The 19,632-nt window shown below is 39.1% G+C and overlaps 1 protein-coding gene across 2 annotated transcripts in view; it reads right to left on the bottom strand.

Annotated features, from left to right (window-relative positions):
- Positions 1 to 19,277, bottom strand: part of MND1 (meiotic nuclear divisions 1) — a 91,859-nt gene extending 72,582 nt beyond the window's left edge. For both annotated transcript variants that reach the window (XM_044224635.1, XM_044224633.1), the window contains exons 1-4: positions 19,233 to 19,277; positions 11,593 to 11,658; positions 7,247 to 7,304; positions 2,817 to 2,965 (exon numbers count right to left, since the gene is read on the bottom strand). In XM_044224635.1, the coding sequence (XP_044080570.1) occupies positions 2,817 to 2,965; positions 7,247 to 7,304; positions 11,593 to 11,658; positions 19,233 to 19,235 (276 nt within the window). In that variant the 5' untranslated portion in view covers positions 19,236 to 19,277. The remainder of the gene's footprint in view (positions 1 to 2,816; positions 2,966 to 7,246; positions 7,305 to 11,592; positions 11,659 to 19,232) is intronic.
- Positions 19,278 to 19,632: the final 355 nt, after the last annotated feature.

Here is a 19,632-nt window from a genome sequence, read left to right as displayed (position 1 = left end):
CTCTAAGTCCTGCGCTCTTTTCCAGTGTTGTCCCATGATTTATTTTCAAATTTCTATCCTGGTAGAAGAGAGAGTGCTACTCAGCATACAAAACCCCTTCCTATTTCCAGGAATTGCTGGGGCCAACAAGAGGGAGCTAGCGCCCATCACAGAACTAGAAACACCAATTATTTATTTTCCCAGCTCCCCTGACAACTAGAGTGTGGGCCTGTAACCCAGTTGGCCAATCACTCGTACTTCCCAAAACTGTGACTGGTAGCTAGGCCAAAAGTTTTTTTTTTTTTTTTTTAAATGTTTGAGGTTTTTTGGGGGGGGGAGGGGCAGCAGCAACATCTGCTTCTTTAGCTAGGGTCAGGAGCACCAGTGGAATCATCTGAGGGCAGCAATGTCAATAGAGCTAGGTATAGGGGTCATGGCATGGTTCTGCGGCAGCAGAATCCTCACCACACAGGATTCATGGTGTAACTCTGGCTGTGGCCTGGCTGTGCACCTTCCCTCAGTTCCTGCCTACTTCTACAACTAGGTTTCTAGCCTTCCCAGTGATTCTGTAAGTCCTTCTTGTATCTTCCAATAAATTCCTTTTCTGCTAAACGCAGCCAGACTTAGTTTGTGTTGCTTATGATTAAAAACATAGATTGACCGAGGGCTGCCTACAAACTTTGACCTTAAACCCAGGAGCAAGACTGTAAAAAAGTGGTGTTTCAGAATTTTCCTGTGAAGAAATGTAATCCCATATTCTTTCCAGACAGAAAAAAATTCATCTCCTTTACTATTCTTGATTAACTTTTCCTATTCCTGTTATCTTCTAGAGAATCAGAATTCTTCCTATCTCATCCCAAAACAAGTCCAAAGCCCATTTCCCAAAGTTCCAGTTTTTGCATACACTGTAAAAGCCACATGATAATTTACACCTTCAGTTGCATAAAAGAATAAAAAAATAAAATTCAAATGTAGAGGAATCTCATAATGCAGACAGAATACATGTTCTTGGAAGCAACCAAGAATACAAAATCCATGTTGCTTGGAAGCAACAAAATAAGTTTTGTTTATTCATAAACAAACTGCAGCATATCTATGCAACGGAATATTGTTCAGCAATAAAAAGAAATGAGCTACCAAGCCACCAAAAGACATGGAGGAAACTTAAATGTATATTACTAAGTGAAAGAAGCCAATCTGAAATGGCTATCAACTGCATGATTCCAACAATAGGACATTCCAGAAAAGGCAAAACTACAGAATAGTAAAAAATGCCAGTGGTTGCTAGGGATTAGGGGAGAGGGAAGGATGGATGAATACTGGAGCACAGGAGATTTTTAGGGCAGTGAAACTACTCTGCATGATCCTGTAAGTGCGGATACATGACATTTATGCATTTGTCAAAATTAATATAACATACAGAATGTGAATCCTAATGTAAACTATGGGCTTTATTTAATGACAAGGATCAGTGTTGGTTCATCAACTGTAACAAATGTACCACACTAAATGCAAAATGTAAATCACTTTTCAAAAGTTCATGTTATGCCATTTTACTTTTATGAAAGACCTATATTCGTACCTATTTTGCTAATTCAAAGAAATCTGAAGAGTATTTTTGCTTTTACAAAAAAAAGATAAAAGCAAAAATAATGTCTCAGTGTTCATTTTGTAGCAAAACAGTATAGAGGTAGCAAGTACTCAGATCACTGAGCGTAGCCCCACCAAGTTCCTTTTCTGGGAATGATACTCAGCATTTCAGTGTCATCCTCCACAGCTTTGAGATGTATCTATCAGCATCTGCACTTTATCTTGATTTATTTTATGCCTCTGTTAGCAAGATGGTGTCTTACAGGTATCACAAAAACCTAAGAGAGGCTACTTTTGGGGTCATGGACACTCAAATTTTTTCCGTATAGATTAATGGCAATTGCTTTTTCTCTCTATGCCATTTTAACTTCCAAAAGATTTCATAGGAATGCTCCACTTTTGGTTAGTGGAGAACTAAACAGTTGACCACGGAACAATACAGAGGTGAGGAGAGACCCTCATGAAGTCAAAAATCCACATATAACTTTTGACTCCCCCCAAACTTAACTACTAATAGCCCACTGTAGGCCAGAAGCCCTACCAATAATATAAACAGTTGTTTAACACATATTTTGTATGCTATGTGTATTATATGCTGTATTCTTACAATAAAGGAAGCTAGGAAAAAGAAAATGTTAAGACAATCACATGAAAGAAGATAGATTTACAATATTACATGTATCAAAAAAAAATCCATGGGGAAGTGGACTCATACAGTTCAAACCCATGTTGTTAAAGAATCAACTGTATTTGGGAACTCTCTGTAGCTTCCCATCCAATTTGTAACCCTAAAAGAAACTAAAATAGTATAAAATAATATCATGGCATATGGAAGAATGAAAGTTAAAACATTCTAAGCAGCTTGTACTGTTTAAGAGAAAGAGATCTTGATTATCCTTAGATTTGGACTCAAATAGGAGTTAGAGAGGAGAAGGGTGTTGGGGGAAATTGGAAGGGGAGGTGAACCATGAGAGACTATGGACTCTAAAAAAGGGGTTTGAAGTGGCGGGGGTGGTGGGAGGTTGGGGTACCAGGTGGTGGGTATTATAGAGGGCACGGATTGCATGGAGCACTGTGTGTGGTAAAAAAACAATGAATACTGTTATGCTGAAAATAAATAAAAAATAAATTAAAAAAAATAATGCATGTTAAAAATTTAAAGGAAACCACTAAATGAAAAGAAGATTAAATGAAACAAAATCTTTTTCTAAAAAGCAGATCTGTAATTTTTAACTGTGGTGGCTTACCTGAGATTCCAGAACCTCCAACTTGCGTTTCCTCGCATGAAGAGCTTTACTTGGAAAAGCCCAGTAATAATTAGACGTTCCAATCCTCTCACAGTCGACCATACCATCATCAACCAAACTTTGAAGGACTTCTTTCACTGACATAGCAGCTAAAAGAGTTCATTTTTAAAGATGCTATATTGACACATCATAAATAGAATTAAAAGGCTAAAACTGAAGATAACACTTGCAACAAATATTACAGATCAAGGGTTAATAAATTAATAAAAAGCTTTTAAAAATAACAACAAAAAAGGCAAAATATATCAACAGAAAAACAAAAGTGTATCAGTGGATACCTACAAAATATGCAGTCAATGAACAAAAATATTCAACTCCATTAATAATTGAAGAAATGCAAAGTAAGCAGTGAGATATGATTTCTTGACTACTAAATTAAATATATCTAAAAAATATAGTAAAACATTCAGGGTAATGGGTACTCTCAATATGGGAAGAAAATCTGGCAATATGTATCTAAAACCTTAGATATAAGCATACCTTTTATTTAGAAATTCCACTGTTAAAAATTCAGCCACAGAAAATAATGATGGACATGCACAGAGATGCTTGTCAAAGCACTGTTTTCCACAGAAAAAAATCCGGGAGCCAGTCCAATAACTGGACTTTTCAAAGTATTTTATTGTGACAAGATACTATGTAATCATTAAATTTATGTTATAAAGTATTTAATGGCATGGAGATATATATATATATATATATATATATATATATATATATGCATTAAAATGTACTTTGTAGAATTATAAAAAAATATAAAGTTAAAAGACACCAGGTATTAATTAGACAGTGGTTATCTTTAAACTGTGGGTAAGAGACAGTTTTTATTTCCTTTTTCTTTGGTTCATTTTTCTTAAATTTTTCCAAAAATGAACATGTATTGCCTTTTTTTGCTAAAAAAAAACTAAAAAAGAAAAAAAAACAAACTTGTGAACTGAATGTTATGGGTAGGACTAAGATAAAAAAATCAGAAAGAGGGGCACCTGGGTGGCTCAGTTATTAAGCATCTGTCTTCAGCTCAGGTCATGATCCCAGGGTCCTGGGATTGAGTTCTGCATCAGGCTCTCTGCTCAGTGGGAAGCCTGCTTCTTTCTCTCCCACTCCCCCTGCTTGTGTTCCCCCTCTCACTGTCTCTCTCTCTCTGCCAAATAAATAAATAACATCTTTTAAAAAATCAGAAAGCTTTTAAAAATAACATATAAAAATGTGAAGTCATTTCATAAATGTTTGAAATTCACAAACTATTCTTACTTTCTTTTTTTTTCTATTCTTACTTTCTATTAAGTAAAATTGTACCAAGAAATTATTCATATTTTATTATTTTATTTATTTGGCAGAGAGAAGAGAGAGAGCACAAGCAGGGGGAGCAGCGGGCAGAAGGAAAGCACGCTCCCCACTAAGCAAGGAGTCTGATATGGGACTTGATCCCAGGACCCTAGCATATTATTTTATTTATTTGGCAGAGAGAAGAGAGAGAGCACAAGCAGGGGGAGCAGCGGGCAGAAGGAAAGCACGCTCCCCACTAAGCAAGGAGTCTGATATGGGACTTGATCCCAGGACCCTAGCATCATGATCTGAGTCGAAGGCAGATGCTTAACTAACTGAGCTACCCAGGTGTCCCAAAATTATCCATATTTTAATGTCTGCTTCAATTTTTCCTACAGCAAATCCCCAAATATAATAAAATCTATCAGAAAACTAAAGATCTAATAAATTAAAAAAAAATCGATACCAAGTGTGCAAACCATCCAACCTCACTTGCAAAGAAGTACAAAGTGAAATGAAATATCAAGAATTCTAAAAATGACAATGAGATATCACCTCACACCAGTCAGAATGGCTAAAATCAACAAGTCAGGAAATGACAGATGCTGGTGAGGATGCGGAGAAAGGGGAACCCTCCTACACTGTTGGTGGGAATGTAAGCTGGTGCAACCACTCTGGAAAACAGCATGGAGGTTCCTCAAAATGTTGAAAATAGGACTGCCCTATGACCCAGCAATTGCACTACTGGCTATTTACCCTAACGATACAAACGTAGTGATCCGAAGGGGCACATGCACCCGAATGTTTATAGCAGCAGTGTCCACAACAGCCAAACTATGGAAAGAACCTAGATGTCTATCAACGGATGAATGGATAAAGAAGATGTGGTATATATACACAATGGAATACTATGCAGCCATCAAAAGAAATGAAATCTTGCCATTTGCGACAACGTGGATGGAACTAGAGCATATCATGCTTAGCGAAATAAGTCAAGCGGAGAAAGACAACTATCATATGATCTCCCTGATATGAGGAAGTGGTGATGCAACATGGGGGCTTAAGTGGGTAGGAGAAGAATAAATGAAACAAGATGGGATTGGGAGGGAGACAAACCATAAGTGACTCTTAATCTCACAAAACAAACTGAGGGTTGCTGGGGGGAGGGGGGTGGACATTGGGGAGGGTATGTGCTTCGGTAAGTGCTGTGAAGTGTGTAAACCTGGCGATTCACAGACCTGTACCCCTGGGGATAAAAATATATGTTTATAAAAAATAAAAAATTAAAAAAAAAAGAATTCTAAAAATGAAAACAACAGTTCTGAGAAATGAACGTCAATATAATTTGGTATAACCTTCCCTAAAGGCACTTTGAGAGTATGTATTAAATGCCTAAAACTACACAAGGCCCTAATTTCTTTCTTTCTTTTTTTTTCCAAAGTGTGAGACATGAACTCATGACCCTGAGATCAAGACCTGAGCTGGGATCCAGAGTCAGATGCTTAATGACTGAGCCACCCAGGTGACCCAAGTCTCTATTTTCTATTCAATTTCTAGGAACATTTCCTAATGAAGTAATAGGAGATGTGGAAAAAAAATTAGGGGTGAGGAGGGAAAGGGATGAATAGATGGAGCAAAGAGGGTTTTTAGGGCAGTAAAAATACTCCGCATGATACCATAATGATCGATCTGTGTCATTAAACACTTATCCAGAACCACAGAATGTATGACAGCAAAAGTGAATTCCAATGTAAACCATAGACTCTGGGTGATTATAATGTGTCAACTGCAGTGTAACACTGATGAGTGATGCTGACAACAGGAGAAGCTATGCATGTGAGGAGGGGGAGCAGGAAGCATATGGGACCTCTCTGTACCTTCCTCTTAATTTTGCTGTGAACTTAAAACTGCTCTTTAAGAAAAAAAATTATAGATAGCATGTTACACATTAATTTTAGCAGCAAAATTTGGGAACCATCTAGGTGCTCAATAATAGTAACAGGCTAAACAAATTATGGTACAGTAGGTGGTCACAGAATGAAATATTAGAGATGCAGATGTTGTAAATCTTTTTTAAAAAAGCAAATGACATATGGAAATGTAGATGATATAAACACAAAGCTGTATTTGCAGCATGATTCTCTCTGGGAAAAAAAAAGACAGATAAATGCATACACAGACAGAGAGAACCCAAGAATAAGAAATCAAAATACACCAAAATGTTAATAGAGGTGATCCCAGAAATTTTACTTCGATTATATACTTTATAATTTTCAAGTTTGTTAAAATAAACATGTATAGTTTATACAAGGAAAACAAGGTTTAAAAAATAAATATATCATACATAGTGGGTTTAACAGTGACCCTTCAAAGGATAACTCCCAAAACCTGTGAATGTGACCTTACTTGGAGCAAGGGTACAATTAAGGATCATAGGATGAAATCATCCTAGATTTAGGGTAGGTCCCAAATCCAATGACGTATGTCCTTATAAGAGACAGAAAAGGAGAAAATAAAGGGGGAAGTTTATGTGAAAACAGAGGCAGAGATTAGAATGATGTGTCTATTATGCCAAGCACTACTGACAGCCACCAGAAGCTAGGAGAAAAGCATGAAATAGATTCTCCTTCAGAATCTCCAGAAGGAACCAACTCTACCAACACCTTGATTTTAGACTTCCGGCCTCCAGAATTATGAGAGAATACATTCTATTGTGTTAAGCCACCAAGTTGGGATAATTTGTTAAACACCAACAGAAAACTAATACACCACGTAAAAATATGAAGTCACATTTAAGAAATACCAGAACGTACACGAATAGTTTTTTACTTCGTTTGAAGTAAATTCTGCATATAAATAAATGTGTGCATCTGTGTATGCATGTGTGTGTGCATGTGTGTATGCATAAGTATACATGCATACTCCATTTAAATTTTTCTAAAGCAGACACTTCATACATGAGAATCATGGCCATGGCCCAAGGACATCATGGAAGTGTTTTTACAGTCTTCATCCCTAGAAATTTATGTTTCATAAAGGAAAGACCATTGCAGAAGAGATGACCAATATTTCCCAAAATGTCTCAGCATGTCTTTGATACTCACTAATGCCTTTCTCTTTGGGAGCAATCTTCTCCATGTCTTTTAATTGAAATACATCTTTCTGTTTAAAAAAGTTAAAAAAGAGATGAAAAACATGTATTTATCTTCTACCATATATTTATATTTACCATCATATATTAATAAAACATGGTACTATAAAAGCTATGTCTGATAATGAACAGTGTAACAGAAATCAAGCATTTTAGGGTTAGAAGAAACTGCAATTATCCTGTTTGATAGCTCCAACAAAACTTAAAAGGGACAGATTTTGCAAGAACATACAATTCTTTAAAGTCACTGGAGAGCAGAATGCTAAGAACATCTTCCTACTGAAATATAAAAATTACTTTATAATGAATTCTTTAACATGAGATAATCATCTTCTCTGACACTTTAAGACACAGTGATTTGCTTAGCATATATCATACGCCACAGACTTAACAGTTCTAAATAAAAACAAAACAGACAACTGTCAAGATTTGTTTCCATTTAAGGTTTCATGGAAGAGCTATACCTAAACAACAGGAAAATTATACAATTCATGGATGCCTATCAATGATTCACCTATACAGGTGGCACATGCACCACATGCAAAGCAAAACATTATGGGAAGAGAGGCGTCTGGGTGGCTCAGTGGCCTCAGGTCATGATCCCAGGGTCCTGGGATAGAGCCCCACATTGGGCTGTTGCTCAGCGGGACGCATGCATCTCTCTCTATCTGCCTGCTGCTCTTCCTGCTTTTATGCGCTATCTCTGTCAAATAAATAAACAAAATCTTAAAAAAAAATTATAGGAAGATAAACATGTAGACTATTTAATCTTACTTGTAGTTGGAAAAAATCTATGTAGAACACTCCTTTATTCTTTTTTTTTTTTAAGATTTTATTTATTTGTCAGAGAGAGAGAGAGTACCCACAAACAGGCAGAGTAGCACTCTTCCTATAGGGAGAAGTAGATTCCCCGCTGAACAGGGAGCCCAATACGGGGCTAGAGCCCAGGACTCCAGGATCATGACCTGAGCTGAAGGCAGATACTTAAGTGAACGAGCCACCCAGGCATCCCGAACACTCCTTTATTCTTGTACTTGACTGAAGTGGTGAAAAGAGCTTAAATAACATAAGTGAAATATTTGAAAAGATTCAAGTATTCAGTAATTATAACAGAATTATTGTGATTGCTTTAAATGGAAATGTAGGATCTATTTCTTTTAAAATAAACTTGAAAAGGTAACTTCAATAGGATAGAAAATAGACTTCATAAAAATGTAAAGTTCCACACATGCAAGGGCATGTTAAGAAACTGAGGACAAATACTGACCAGAAGGCAATATTCATGAAACATACCTGACAAAAGACAGGTACCCAGCATGTATAAGGAATTCTTTTAAATTGTATTCCCTTTCCTCCCCCTCAAAAATGATCATACCAATGAATAAAGGAGAGGACAGATGAATATATATGTGGTAAAGTCAGTAGAGTAAAATGTTAATGGTAGAATCTAGGTGTTGGGCATCCAGGAATTAACTGTAAAATTCTTTTGTCTTTCATAATAAAATATGGGAAGAAGTAACTTCATCTCACTACACTTAAGATTTAGTAAACTAAGAAAAACATTGTCACTGCTCTTACAGTGTGAAAACAATTTTTGCACATCTATAAATAAACCATTTAAAGAAAATACTTCAGGGGCGCCTGGGTGGCTCAGTGGGTTAAGCCGCTGCCTTCGGCTCAGGTCATGATCTCAGGGTCCTGGGATCGAGGCCCGCATCGGGCTCTCTGCTCAGCAGGAAGCCTGCTTCTCTCTCTCTGCCTGCCTCTCCATCTACTTGTGATTTCTCTCTGTCAAATAAATAAATAAAATCTTTAAAAAAAAAAAAAAAAAAAAAAAAAGAAAATACTTCAGGATCTCGGAAAACATGCAATAAATTACTGCCTTCTGGCCTCTAATGCATTTTTAAAAATCAATCAAATCTATCTGCAAACATTTAGATTTCCTGAAAAAAGAACATGAACTCACTGAGATATCTGCCTATATGTGGTCCTCAAGGAAGAGCTCTGAACATACTGGCTGCCCCTGTGGGGTTACCATGTAAATAAGTGGGCTTACAGAGTATTAACCTCAGAACTAAAATGTGGTCCCTTAAGTGAACAGAGAAAACGGTCTTAAGGAAATATTAGTTCTCCACAGTATTAAACAGAGGTAATAAAGGAGAGATGAACAGAAAGGGCTCTAGCTCTTTATATATATATATGTGTGTGTGTGTGTGTGTGTATTCACACATACATACATACACATTTTTTAATTTATAAAACTTATATATGTAAATAAATAAAAGCATGTGTAAGATACCATGGAAGGCACATAGTTTTAGAGCTAGATAATGTTTAATTAAGTACTTAAGACCTGGACAATTGTGATGATTTACATGGGTTATCTTATTTAACCCTCACACCAAAACTGTGAGCTGGGTACAATTATTACCATCCTCTTTAATAAACAAGGAAGCTGAGACATAGGTCAAGTTCTTGGTTAAGCTCACAAAGCTATTCATTCAGTAAGATAGATTTCAGGTGCAAGTGCTTTCTCATTTAGTTATATTGTTCTCATGCCATTCTTCAGTTTTTCTATTACATTAGCAACTTCAAACACACACACACACGAATGAATATATAAGAATAAATGAACTGAAACCAGTATCAATTTTTAGCTTTACATAAAAACTCAGTGACTAGTGAACTTCTGGAAGCTGTTAATACTCATCAGTATCACGTTATTAATTGATATCAGGGTTGAAAATTTTCAATCTGAAACAGCCAATTTTGATACTTAAGAAAATTAACAACATCATAAAGGACAAAATCATTCCCCCCACCACTCTTCCCAGCTTTCCACTGCCTAACAAGAATTAAGTCTACTCTTCTTGCTGAGATCATAGGAAAAATATTCAGACTCAATAGAATAGTCATAATCATCACATGTAAACTTCATCAATTTATCTTTCTAATCATTATTCCTTTTTTTAAAGATTCCATTTATTTATTTTAGAGAGAGAATGTGTGTGAGCAGGGGGAGGGGCAAAGGGAGAGGGAGAGGATCTAAAGCAGACTTGGAACTGAGTGCAGAGCAATGTTGGGCTTGATCTCACGACCCTGAGATCATGATCTGGGCCGAAATCAAGAGTCAGAGACATATAACTGATTGAGCCACCAGGCACCTCTTAATTAATCATTTAATTAATAATTAATAATTAAAATAATTAAATAATTATTTAATTAATAATCATCATTATTAATATGATACTCTGTTCTGAATTGCCAATGACTTTTGGTAAGTCATTCCAGGCAGTTAACATTAGTAAGATTACACTTAAAGGGTGGTTTTTAAAACAAAACTCCCCAGAATGTTTTGCTTGTTCTACTGATCTGCATTATCAAAATGAAAATGTCAAGTATTATCACTAATTATCTTATTAACTTCATATTCTACTTTGCCATTTTCCCCAACATCTTTACACCTGTATATAATGAAAGCAGCCATAGGTTGGGGCCAGACTAGACTTTGAAGTTATAGTCAAGTATTATGCTAAGACACAGGAAGTTGAAGTTAGTGTTATTTGTAAGCCAAAGATTTAGACTTGAACCTGGAAGAAAGGAAAAAAAAAAAAAAAAAGCAACATAAAGCAACATGGTAAAGAAAATAGCCTCCAGAGACAGGTGCCTGGGTTTGAATCCTGACTTTGCCACTTAGGACCTAAAACTTCAAACCTATTTCCTCTTAGTGGCAGGCACAAATATCTGGAATAAATTAAGGGAGCCTATGTACCATGATATATATATATTACACTACAGACAGATTTATCAATGTAAAGAGGCAGCATTTAGCACTGCCTCTAAAAATCAGATGGTCCTCCCAGGATTTGAATCCTAGTACTAACGCTTTTAATTTTTGAGATCCCATGCAGTTGGGTGTGTCTCAGAGGTCCTCATCTGTAGAATGAAGATCATAGAGTTAAGAAAGAAGGAATCAGATAACATACACCAAGTGGTCAGAACAATGACTGGCACCTAGGAAGCAATCAGTAGATGTCAACTATTATCATTTCCAGGCAGAAAGGGGACACAATCAAATATACGCTTCAGAAAGATCATTCTGGACAGAAGTGAACATTGGGGTAGGGTTCTTCCTTCCTCCACAGCTTCACAGAAACAAAAAATGTTTGCAGAATTTTATCCATTCCACAGGAAATTGATCAGCATTGATATTTAATGAAAAAGGCACAGTTTAACACTGACATACACTTAAGGAAAAAATTACATAAAATACTAAAAATCTTATAGAAAACAACTCACCGTCTCAAAAAATATTTCCATCATGCGGGCTCTCTTCTCCTCCGCACTTAGTCCTTTTTTCTTCGACTAAAGCATAAAAGTAAAAAAGTAAACACTGCATTTAAAAAAAAAAAAAGACTGCATTTTAAAACAACTTGATCTGAAATGTTATGGTCTTGTCTGCCATGGGTTTGATAACTCTAAAGACTCATTATAACTACTACATGCCAAGACTTGTGATTAGTGCTGCCTGTGTAGTAAGAAGAACTGTGGTTGAAATAGAGCCTGGGGGGCGCCTGGGTGGCTCTGTGGGTTAAAGCCTCTTCCTTCGACTCAGGACATGATCCCAGAGTCCTGGGATGGAGCTCCACATTAGGCTCTCTGCCTGGCAGGAAGCCTCCTTCCTCCTCTCTCTCTGCCTGCCTCTCTGCCTATTTGTGACTTCTTTGTGTCAAATAAATAAATAAAATCTTAAAAAAAAAAAAAAAAGAAATAGAGCATGGGTGGCTTAGTTGTTAAGCATCTGTCTTTGGTTCGGGTTGTGATCCCAGGGTCCTGGGATCAAGCCCTGCATCAGGCTTCCTGCTTGGTGGGGAGCCTGCTTCTTCCTCTCTCACTGTGTCTCTCTCTGTCAAGTAAATAAATAAAATCTTTAAACAAACAAACAAAAAGAACTGTAGTTAAGGTACAGTCTGGCAGTTTACAGAAACTCAATATTTATCAAATGATCCAATGATATGTCACTGTATTTACCTTCAAAAAAGACTTACAACCTCACGGAGAAAAAAGACATAACTAATAAATGATGGAAAGATCATTGCACAAATTTCTACAAGGACAGAATGAATTCTACCCTGGGGAAGGCTGAAGGCTCTCTAGAAAGGCTGGAGATGAAAAGGATTTTGGCAAGTTGAGAAATGTGGAGAAGGTGTCCTGGGCAGACCACACACATAGGCACGATGTTATGGAAGTACGTGGAATGTTCCAGAAAGACAAGAACTCAGGGATGACTGCTGTGTGGTGCCTAGAGAAGGAGTGGTAGGGAAGGGGAGAAAAGTTGTCTGGGGCCAGATCATGGGATGCTGACTGTCCAGCCCAAGGGAACGTATGTTATTCTAGATGGTGAGAAGCTATTGAGCAACCTCAAAAGCAGGAGAGTGACAAGATTACAGCTACATTTTAGTAAGATGACATTTTAGTAGCATTGTGGAGCGTAGGATGGAGAATGGAAAAACCTATCCAAGTAGAAAATGGAAGCCTACTGCAGTTTACTATTATTCTATAACTACAGTGTAGCCAAGTTAAAATTAAGATAGTTAACACATAACTAAAATCTGTTGATAATGAATTTTACTATATATTGTATTCAGGATATATACACAAAGGTGAAATACAAATTTTTTTAAAAAGCCAAATTCTGGGGCACCTGGGTGGCTCAGTGGGTTAAAGCCTCTGCCTTCAGCTCAGGACATGATCCCAGGGTTCTGGGATCCCCACATCGGGCTCTCTGCTCAACAGGGAGCCTGCTTCCGCCCCCCCCACCTCCCCCCACCCTGCCTCTCTGCCTACTTGTAATCTCTGTCTGTCAAGTAAATAAATAAAACCTTAAAAAAAAAATAAAAGCCAAATTCTCTCAAGGTGAAGATTCACAGAAAATAACAAAAAAGAGAAATCTCATCTCTAATGGAGAATTCCACACTAATGTTTAAGTGACCTGCATCTTTCTCAAAAATCACAGAAGGTTAGGAGGCAACATAAACTGTTTAGTAAGAACTTAGAAACACTTTACACCACCTAATAAAGCAGACATAAAAAACAAAGACTGAGCCTGTCCAACCAAATACTCCATCAGAAAATGAAAAGCCTAAAATAGATGGGGAAAGGGATTTGAAATTGCCATTCTGAATACATACCAGGGTACATGAGTCTTTATTCTACTTATACAACCTACAAAACCACTAACTCATTTTTTTTAAAGGTTTTATTTACTTTACAGACAGAGATCACAAGTAGGCAGAGAGGCAGGCAGAGAGAAAGAGAGGAAGGGAAGCAGGCTCCCTGCGGAGCAGAAATCCCGATTCATGGCTCGATCCCAGGACCCTGGGATCATGATCTGAGCCAAAGGCAGAGGCTCTAACCCACTGAGACACCCAGGTACCTCCACTAATTCATTTTCACAGCAATAAAATTATCTGGCATTCCTTGATGAGTTGTATGGGTAAAAAAAAAAAAACCCTCCAGTGTTCTCTACTGATCCCCCTCATCTCCTCACACCTTTTCTTTAATCTCTTCTGCCTTTACAGTTTCAACTAACATTTAGGCTGAATCCTCAAATCTTTACATCAGCCTCTGAAGTATGCTCCTGAGCTTCAATCTCAAGTGTCTACCTGCCCGCTGGACAGACTTCAAACTCTGAGGGTTTAAACTGAACTCTTCTTCTCCTATATCTACTCCCCAAACCTGCCGTTCTAGATCCTGAACTCAGTTAGATATCACCTTGTTAGCCAAGCCAGAGGCCTGGCGCTCATCCCAGGTTCCTTCATCCCTCTTACTCCATATTAGACCAGTCACCAAGTTCTGCCAAGTTTAGTGGTGAAATATTTCTCAAATCCAGCCTGTCTGCTCCATCCCTACAACTCTAACCTCAGTTCAGGCCTTTATTACGGGTTCTGCCTCCAGCAACATACTGGTAGGTAAGTCCTCTGGCCACACTTTGTCTCACCCTCTAAGTTCAAATTCCACCGGGCCAAGAAGCAAATCTAACCAAGCCTCTCCCTTGCTTAAAAGCCTTCAGTGGCTCCGAACCATATGGAAGTAGCCAATCACTCTGCAGTGATACACGAGGCCCTTTCCCACCCGACCCCAATCTACCCAATACCACTCTCCACCTCATATTTTACCATAACATGGAGAGTTAAGCAACTTGAGCTGTAATACAAAAACTAGACAGTCCCTGACTTGCCATCATCTGACTTTTTCAACTTTGTGATGGTGTGAAATTGACACACATTCAGTAGAAACCATACTTCGAATTTTGAATTCGAACCTTTTTCCCAGCTAGCAGTAGGTGGTATGGTACTATCATGATGCTGGGTAGCCATAGGACCATAATGTAAACAACCCATACACTTATAGCCATTCCATACCCACACAACCATTCTGCTTTTCAGTACAGTTTTCAACAAGTCACATGAGATATTCAATACTTTATTATAGAACAGGCTTTGTCTTAGATGTTTTTGCCCAGATATAGGTTAATGTCTAAGTGTTCTGAGCATGGTTAAGGCAGGCTATGATGTTCCATACATTAGGTGTATTAAATGCATTTTTGATTTAATGATATTTTTTACTTACAATGGGTTTATCACCATGTAATTCCATTGTAGGCTGAGGAAGAGCTGTACTTTTTTTTTTTTTTTTTTTAAGATTTTATGTATTTACTTGCCAGAGAGAGAGAGAGAGAGACCACAAGCAGAGGGAGTGGCAGGCAGAGGAAGAAGCAGGTCCTCACTAAGCAAGGAGACCGATGTGGGGCTCAATCCCAGGACCCTAGGATCATGATCTGAGCTGAAGGCAGAAGCTTAACTGATTGAGCCACCCAGGCATCCCGATGAAGATCTGTACTTGTAATTCTCTACTCCCAGCATGCTCTTTCCCAACTTTGTGTTTTAAAAAAACTGTTCTGGGGCACTTGGGTGTCTCAGTGGGTTAAAGCCTCTGCCTTCGTCTCAGGTCATGATCCCAGGGTCCTAGGATCGAGCCCTGCATCAGGTTCTCTGCTCAGCAGGGAGCCTGCTTCCTCCTTTCTCTCTGCCTGCCTCTCTGCCTACTTGTGATCTCTATCTGTCAAATAAATAAATAAAATCTTTAAAAAAAAGAGAGAGAAAACTGTTCTAAAACACTCATTCCTTTTGCCTATTTAAAATTCCAAAAAGTCTCCCAAGGCTTAGTTCAACTATTCTACAGAGTTTAGTAGTTCAACTATTCTACAGAGCTTCCGTGAGCTCATAGGACAGTCTGAGTGTCATTCCATGTGTTCCCAGAACACACCTTCATCAAGTCAATTAGTATACTTCTCTTTCTCAACCGACTCAGCCGACTGTAAGTTTCTTCAGAACACACACTACCCATGCTTTCCTAGAGCTTAGTGCTAGATTAGAGCAGACACAAAGGCCAGCCCTTGACTTCAAGGCCATGTATCTAAAGCCCCAACCATAAAGTTTGAGACTGTTCCATCTCCCAAATCCCATAACACCCACTGCACTCACATAAATACAATACAGGGTAAATTAATAACAAAAAATTCTGTGATAACTAATTGGTGCCTTTCTTGGAGAGATAAATCACAGAAATCGCAAGTAAGCAATCTCTAAAAAATCATATAGACCTATTCACTAAATCAAGAGTCGAGAGCCAGCATTCAATCCTGCTTTAATTAGTACCCCTTCGCACTGGCCTCAGCAATATCAGAATAACCAAGTATGAAATTGGTTAAGAAGGCTCTTTTGGCTCATTTCCCTAGTCTAGTGGGTTTCAAACTGCCAATAGAATCATCTCAGGAACTTTTAAAAAGTACTGATGCCAAGGCACATGCTATATGAATTGAAGAGAATCTCTGAGACCAGGCCTGGGCCTGCAATTTTTTCTTTTCTTTTATTTTTATTTTTTTGTTATTTTTTAGATTTTATTTTTATTTATTTGAGAGAGAGACAGTGAGAGAGAGCATGAGCAAGGAGAAGGTCAGAGGGAGAAGCAGACTCCGCACAGAGCTGGGAGCCCGATGAGGGACTTGATCCCAGGACTCCGGGATCATGACCTGAGCCGAAGGCAGTTGTCCAACCAACTGAGCCACCCAGGCGTCCCTAGGCCTGCAATTTTTTAAGAGCCTCTTCAGGTACTTTACCTGGCGTTGGGATTGAGAATACTGCTCTTCTCACCCCAGAATCTAGAGGCAAGTCAGGGTGAGGATCCCTTTAGGGCTTTAGTCTGTGGCTGCATCAGTGGAAGACAGATCCAAAGCTTTAGGAAAAGCTCCAGATATTTTGGTATTGTTAAACTGCTCCCCGGAGAGACTCACAGACTCCACAAGAATCTCCACCAAGACACAGACCATGAGACAGTGTAGAGTCCCGGAAGCAAACACTTTTGCAAAAGCTCTTATCACTCAGTTCAGTAGCTACAATAGTTACTCAAGAAATATGGATGAGCTGTAACATTCATTTACATTGTTTTCAGGCTAATTTGTTAGTGTCTTTCATGACTGGAAATAGTTTTTATAATTAACCACAGTAGGACAGCATCATGGCCAGAATTAAAATAACTAATGTAAAAAGGATGCCATGCTAATTCATATTTAGAAATTTCTCCAATATTCAACAGGGGCTCATTTAATACTTAATATTAAAGAAAATGTGCTGACAAAGTAAGTTAGAGATGCTTTCAAATTAGTAAGTCAGGGGACTCAAGAACTGACCTGAGGACAACAAATCTTTGGGCTGACCAACATACAGCTATCCCCACCTTTCAGAAGACCTACATTAGTATCTGTTTTCACTAATCAAAAGAAATCATAAGAGTATTTTCACTGGTATGAAAAAAAGGCAAAAAGCGAATATAGGAAAATAGTGTTGAGCGTTTGTTTTGCGAAGGGCCCACCATGTTCCTTCCCTGGCAACTACATTCAGCACCTCAAGCATAAGCCACCACAGCTTTGAACTGTGTCGGTGAGAATCTAGGCTGTATCTCAATTTATTTTGTGCCCCTGTTAGCAAGTTCTGTCCTAAGGTATCCCAAAAGCCTGAGAGGAAAAAAATTAATTTTTTTAAGCCCAAGAAGTTATTCTTTGGGGTCTAGGAATGCTCAAAAATTTTTTCCATATAAATTAATAATTGCTTCCTCACCTCATGCCATTTCAGATTACGAAAGGCTTCATAGGAATGCTAGTTTCAAAGAGTGGGGGAAACCTGTATTTTTTTTTAAAGATATTATTTATTTATTTGACAGAGATCATAAGGCAGAGAGGCAGGCAGAGAGACAGGAGGAAGTAGGCCCCCTGCGGAGCAAAGAGCCCGATGTGGGGCTTGATCCCAGGATCCCAGGATCATGATCTGAGCCAAAGGCAGAAGCTTTAAACCACTGAGTCACCCAGTTGCCCTGGAAACCTGTATTTCAAACCACTTAAAAAACCATACATTTAAGAAACCTCCTATAGGAGTTACAGAATTACTCAAATCAGCCCCTTTCCCAATTACAATAAAATTTAGAGAAATTAAAATAGACAATATCTGTTGCCCTCAAAACTGAGAGAGTACATTGCATTTCTCTGATTCCAAAAATATGCCTGGATTTATAATAACTGTTTATTCACGAAGCCTAACCAAATCAAAACAAACAGCTATTAACTCACAATTAGGAAAGAGAACAAAGGTTTGTCTTGTCTCTGATCAAGGTAACACTAAACTTCTTCAGCATACATAAAAAATAGGATGTATCTCAAAATTTTATTCTAATTTATTTCATGTTTCTTCATTATCAGAGGTAATCATCTGAAAATAGTTAACAGCATATTACCATTTAGTATTAGAAGGTGATTCAAATGTAAAGGTAGATTAGATAATAGGGTAAAGTTAATGCATTTGTGCTGTATAGTTCTGTCCGTTGTATTAGTAACTATGAGAAACATGCAATCACGCAGCACTGGCAACGGATTTAACTGTGGTCCTGCAGTTTCTGAGACCACTTTATGCCCAGGTGGCTGCGTTGTTAGTTTAACCACAAAGAAACCCTTATCAGTTGTAATAGCATCTGGGCAAGTATCTTCAAATAAATACCGTACAACCTAGATCGCGCCCATCAAAATAACGACCACTTAACTAAATTAAGATATTAAAATCTTAGATCCATTTAATTAGATGTTGATTCTCTGCCAACAGAAGTAGAAAAAAAAATGACACCAAACTCAAGGTTTATGAAAATGATTTGATGTGGTGTAAGACATTAAATTCACCAAGATAAAAGGTCTATCTGGAATCTTACCAGGACTTAACCTATCATGGTATGCAAGGAAGGCGAATTCATTGCTTCTCTAATAAAGGGGCCAAACAACTAGCAATCAGAAGCATAAAAGGGCATCGACCCCTGAACTTTAGGGAAAAAGCAGCGATCTTCAAAGAAATCTTACTGGCATAAAAGACTCGCTAGGTTACTGCTGAAATCGTGAGCCATTCAGAAACGTGCTCTAAGAACTACAATACATGGCAACCCTCAATTGTCAAAACACAAAAGCCATTAAGATCCAAGGCTTCGGTCCGTCCCGCTCACACCCTTCCCGGTTCTTCCTAGGAGGCTGCAGCTTGGGCGGCCAAACCCCGGGAGCCCGAGGCTCGGGTTCTGAAGCGACTCGTGCTCTGACTGGTCGCTAAGTTTGCGAGGCACACCGGGGCACGTTCGCGAACGCTCTCGGGTGTGCTCCGAGGGCAGCACCGGGGGTAGGGGCGGAGAGGCCCAGGGGTCGCGGACCCCGGGCCCCAGCTATGTCGGCCCGGCGGCCCCAACAGAGGACCCAAGCACCCCAAGGCAGCCGAGGCCCCAAGCTGCGTAAGGGCCTTGCGGCCCGGAGACTGGGGAGGCGCGGGACCCGGGAGCGCGGCCTCAGCTCTTACCATGGCTCGGGCGGCGAGTCTTCCGGTGGCCGGGCCAGAGCGGGAGGCGAGGGGCGGGGCGGGGCGGGCCCAGGCGGGTTTGATTTTGGCGCCGACGGCGCAGCGGGGCGGAGCCGCTACAAGGACGAGGTGGGAGGGAAGTAGGAGGGAAGCTGACTTCCGACCCGCGGCCCGGGAGACCTCTGGTGGCGGTTCCGAGAGGCCGGCCCGAGAGGGGCGGACTGGGCGTTCGGCGCGACTGGTCCCCGCGCTGTTCCCACCTCTTTCTCCCTGTGTAAAACGTGCGTGACTCCTTTTCTCTCTCTGAGAAAGTCTTTGAGCCGTCACTTCAGTACGTGTTTTCTTCGCGCTGCAGAAGCCGGCCCAAGTTTACTTTAAAAAAGGGGTGGGGGGGAAGAGG

The sequence above is a fragment of the Neovison vison genome, chromosome 11, assembly GCF_020171115.1.
Source record: "Neovison vison isolate M4711 chromosome 11, ASM_NN_V1, whole genome shotgun sequence".
Classification (NCBI taxonomy): Eukaryota; Metazoa; Chordata; class Mammalia; order Carnivora; family Mustelidae; genus Neogale; species Neogale vison.
Note: the sequence above shows the minus strand (reverse complement) of the source record. Positions and strands in the feature narration are given on the sequence as shown.